At 46.6% G+C, this 4,517-nt stretch overlaps 2 protein-coding genes across 2 annotated transcripts; both read right to left on the bottom strand.

Moving 5' to 3' along the window:
• Window positions 1–552: 552 nt before the first annotated feature.
• Window positions 553–2,184, bottom strand: twist1a (twist family bHLH transcription factor 1a). Its single transcript, XM_044052103.1, has 2 exons — window positions 1,430–2,184; window positions 553–1,012 (listed from the first exon to the last, which is right to left on the bottom strand). Exon 1 carries the CDS (start codon window positions 2,002–2,004, stop codon window positions 1,456–1,458), a length of 549 nt encoding a protein of 182 aa, XP_043908038.1. The 5' UTR covers window positions 2,005–2,184; the 3' UTR covers window positions 553–1,012; window positions 1,430–1,455.
• Window positions 2,185–3,801: 1,617 nt separating this feature from the next.
• On the bottom strand, window positions 3,802–4,313 carry LOC122786082 (fer3-like protein). Its single transcript, XM_044052104.1, has one exon. The coding sequence runs from the start codon at window positions 4,311–4,313 to the stop codon at window positions 3,849–3,851; it is 465 nt and encodes a 154-aa protein (XP_043908039.1). The 3' UTR covers window positions 3,802–3,848.
• Window positions 4,314–4,517: the final 204 nt, after the last annotated feature.

Genomic DNA, 4,517 nt, shown 5'->3' with positions numbered 1-4,517 from the left:
CATTTATGGGAAGAAATTCTTGGATTTTTACTTCATAAACAATTCATAAACATCATATGTACTCTGTAAGATCATTTTTGTTTTCCGGTTTGTTTCGATATATCATTTATACATTAATATGCAACTATGTTCATGAATTGAAATGAAAGGTGTTTATAATGTTACATAAGCAATCTGAATTATGAGTTTTTATCTGTCAGAACTCCTTGCTTAGCTGTTGACCTGTTGCTCGTAGGACATCTGGGAATATCATACATGCCTCCCACAGCTCCACATTCACCCTGTTCAAACAGACCACCAACTAATTATGGGTTTCCCAGATCCCTGAGCTCAAGAAATCACTACAGAATAAAGCCACTGGTATGAGATGTTTTCCTTTGTCCCCCACCACTGTTGATTAGTTGACTGGGGATTCAACAAATGAAAACAAACTCTCCATAAGTTTGACTGAGTCTATGGAAAACAAGTTTGTTTCAGAAATATCAGGTCAGCCGATGGTGTTGAAATGCAGCCTCTTTGGAGTCTAATGAATATCAAAACAACTGAGAGGGATGAAAGATGCCTTCATTTTTTATTCAAGACTTTACCAAATATTTACAACACTCCAAATGCGCAGACTCCAGATCCACTCAGCATTCCTGAAAATAAATAACTTTTATTTGAGAGGGGTAAAGGAAACTTTGCTGTGTATAAAAATAAATACAAAATACTTCATCTACGTTGAAACTGCCACAGAGAACGTGTCAAAGCAGAGCAGTTCCTCTGAGATCCCTTTTGTTTGTATGTCTTTTCAACATTCATTGTCGCAGTGGTCTCTCTCTTCGTGCCCATCATGTCTGTCCTAAGTGCTCCTTTGCGAACGTTACAGTCCAAGCAAAGGGGAAAATATGAAAATCCCGCTCTCCTCGCAGGTCCTGACGCACAGCGGTCTGTGCCTTTGTGGGCCTCAGCTGTGATTGGCCTGTTTGCCTGAAAGGTTGATCTGACTCACTGGCACCTCAGTATGGATAATCTGTGGAGAAAGCAATAACTTAATAACAAGATAGTAAAACATTTTAGAGCTCTTCTGATGATGTAACCTGCATGAAACTTTTAGGGAATGCAGTTTTCTCCAAACCCACATCAGTGTTGTAACAAATGTGGACTTTCAGTGTTTTGTTTTGATTGTGAAATGTTGTGGTTGTTTAGCAAAAAACAACAACGTGCGTAATTAAGGTTTTGCAACGAACACTGGGACCTGCATCCAAGTCATAACGAAAATGAAATATACTTAATGAGTTACAGATGAAGTTGGAGGAAAATTCTCACAAAAGAACATGGAATCTACTGGGATACGAGCACCTTTACTGTGCGTAAAATGCGCCTATACAAGCCACATTTGCCACAGTTTGTCTCTGCAGGACAAACAAGTTAAATTACTTTATCTTACCGTTTGTCCCATCCACGTCTGCCCTGCTATGATGTAGTGGACAGGGACCACGCGCCTCCCATCCTCCAGACAGAAAACGCGTAACTCAAGCGCTCGTGCGCCACGTAGGTGCAGCTCGTTCCCCGCGCGTCCAGCTCGTCGCTCTGCAGAACTTGGCACAGGAAGTCGATGTACCGCGCCGCCAGCTTCAGCGTCTGGATCTTGCTGAGTTTGTCCGACGGGAGTGTGGGAATGATTTTTCGGAGCGACGTGAATGCCTCGTTGAGAGACTGTGTCCGTTGCCGCTCGCGGATGTTTGCCATCACGCGCTGCGTCTGTGGGTCCTCGAAGGAGCGCGCGGGGCTGCTGCTCGCCTCGCTGCCGCCGCTCCCAGCGCTGCCGCCTCCAACGTCGCAGTTCTTTCTGCACTTCTTTTTCCCGTGGCTCGGACTCTGCGCGTCTCCCTCCTCCTCCTCAGTGTCCGCGCTCCGCCGTGCGGTTCGCCGCTTCCGCGCGCCTCTCCGCGGCAGCTGACGGTCAGTCTCCTCCTCGCTGTTTCCCGCACTGTCCATCGGGGAGAAGTCCTCTTCCCGCATCGTCTGTTCCAACGCTTTTCTTTGGCCCCGAGAACCGCGTATAAACCCTGACCCGAATTCCCTGAAATGGTTACAACATCAACAAACCGGACAGGTAATGGGAAGTGAGGCCTACGATGGGGTGTGAGCTGAAGTATGACCCTAATTCTCGTGCGCCACGGAGAAGTAGAGGAGGCTGCCAGACTGGGAAGATCGGGGCTCTTATAGGAGCAGGCAGGAGGATTTTGGGGCGCGCTGTGATTGGGTGGAGGAGTGTAACATAATACTGTGTCAGAAGGAGAGGTCTAGTTATAATATTAGGAGTAGAGTCTAAGACATGAAGGCTCATTTTTAACCCAGAAATGGGAAAGGGGGTTTAGTTGAGGCGGGATTACTGAATCATAAAGGTGTAGATTTATGAAGCGTTTAGGAATTAATTATTTACCTCTACTCCACCCATATTTATTTCTGCATATAATCCATGAGGCTGTCTAAAATAAATCCATCTTTGAAAGTAAAATGAAAAAGGGTTAACTCCATGGTCATGGACACCAATTTCGAACATTTTCATTATTTATTGATGAATTCCTCCACAGTCTGTTGTCTCATTGTTCAGGTACATGGACCCTGTTTGCCATGGGAGCAGTGGTGAAAACTATCAGGCCTACTGAAACACAGGAGGACGTCACAGCGGGAGGCCCCTGCTCTTATACGCAGACCGACGTGTTTATTTTTCCCGTCAGCAGCCCCGCGCTGAGGTATGCGCTTAAATGGGTCTGACTCACGCAGGGATCTCGACACCACGGCTCAGGTTTAAAAGACGGACCGTCACAGGGAGCTCTCAGGGCGGATCCGTGCGCACAGCGGGGCGCTGAAGGCGGAGAACGGCTGAAGCGCAACACAAACACTGGAGGTGATGAAGATGGGGTGAGAGAGAGAGAGAGAGAGAGAGAGAGGGAGAGAGAGGGAGAGAGCTTCATAAAAAGACCAAACACATGACCACCCAGCATAATACCACAAAGCCTACACCAGGCAAATTGTAGAGGTAGTCTGCGCCAAAAGGCCTCTAGGCTACTGTCAGGCCTGGTCGCCATGGAGACACATTACAAGCTCTTTTCAGACATGTTTCTGACAATCTCTGTATTCCATCCAGCAGTCAGTATAAGTGTGCCACCTCTGGATCCTCTCGTCCCAGTTCTCTTCTCCTCATATTGCTGACTTCACTCAATTCACACCTAAGTGCCAAAGACAACACCCAGCGTCATGTCGAGAGCCCGGATTTGCTTTTCAAATCCACTTCATTTTGGTCTGATAAGGGTTTCAGATGCCCATTTGCTTGGATTTTCTGTTTGGGGAAAAGCCTCGAGCTTTCACGTTACGACCAGGTGACGATTAGGTCGCTGTCCAAGGTGCTGAGAAACACACCTGGCATTTTCACTATAACGTGAGGCAGGCAGTTCTATTTTGCACCGATGTGCTTAATCGTTTCCAATTATTATTAATAGAAAAAGTTTAACGTTTTTTAATTATATTACAGCATAACAAACACATAAATCACCCATAAATCACCATAGGCTATATGTTTATTTTTGAAGCAATAAAAAACCCTCATATATTAAATGAAATCTTTAGGGAAAGTGTTCTTTGTTGTCAGTCTAATAATTTAATACAATCATGTTATCACTGATATGGCAAACTATTGTATATAAAAAAAAGGCTAACAGTCTGATGTATTTCAGAAAGCTTGCAGTTATATGCTGACATAATGTTTGATTCACCTCAGCAGTTCCTTGTATATCAGTGGTAAAGTCAACACAGTCGAGTCCAGTGTCCATAGAGTAAAACTAACACTTTACTGTCCAGTCTCAGGTGTTTTCCAGCAGGTCCATCATGAAGGAGATGTAGACGATGGCCAAGCGCAGAGTTTCGATGCGGGACAGTCTCTTCTCGTACGCAAACGTGGGCACTTTCGTCCTCAGTTCGTCAAACGCCTCGTTCAGGCTGAACATCCGCTTTCTCTCCCGCACGTTGGCCGCCTGTCGCTGGACCACGGTGATGATCCTCCTGCGTTTGGACTTGCTGTGGTCGTGGGCTCCGCGGCTGTAGTACCTTGGCGCGCCCACCACCAGATGCTCGGTGCGCGCGTCCGCAGAGCACGCATCGTTGTCCAAGGCCGTTCTCCAGGATGCTGTGAGGGTGTTCGGGCTCGGTGGGGCCTCATTCACCTGCTGTTTCGGTCCTAAAGTGCACTTCTGTGGAAACTCGAGCAGGTTCATGTCACTGACTAAATGAATTAACGTGGAGTCCACCAAGCGGCCTTGGAGCTCCATCTTCTGACACCAACTGCAGAGAAGATGTCACTTTTATGCGTCTGATACTCAGTCAAGCAGAAAGAAGCGACGCCAATCAACGCGTCCAGGTCGGTCTCATGTCTCTCAGCAGACCGGAGAGTATCTCAAAACAGTGAATCCAAATCCGGACAGAGCTCGACAGGGTAAGATCCTATTTGGCTCAAATCCAAGGCCCTGCTGTTT

The sequence above is a fragment of the Solea senegalensis genome, linkage group LG20, assembly GCF_019176455.1.
Source record: "Solea senegalensis isolate Sse05_10M linkage group LG20, IFAPA_SoseM_1, whole genome shotgun sequence".
In the NCBI taxonomy this organism is placed as follows: domain Eukaryota; kingdom Metazoa; phylum Chordata; class Actinopteri; order Pleuronectiformes; family Soleidae; genus Solea; species Solea senegalensis.
This window is presented reverse-complemented; position numbering and strand designations above follow the sequence as displayed.

Excerpts from the sequence above, each read along its gene's own strand:
- twist1a (XM_044052103.1), bottom strand. The coding sequence starts at position 2,004 with ATGCGGGAAGAGGACTTCTCCCCGATGGACAGTGCGGGAAACAGCGAG.
- LOC122786082 (XM_044052104.1), bottom strand. The coding sequence starts at position 4,313 with ATGGAGCTCCAAGGCCGCTTGGTGGACTCCACGTTAATTCATTTAGTC.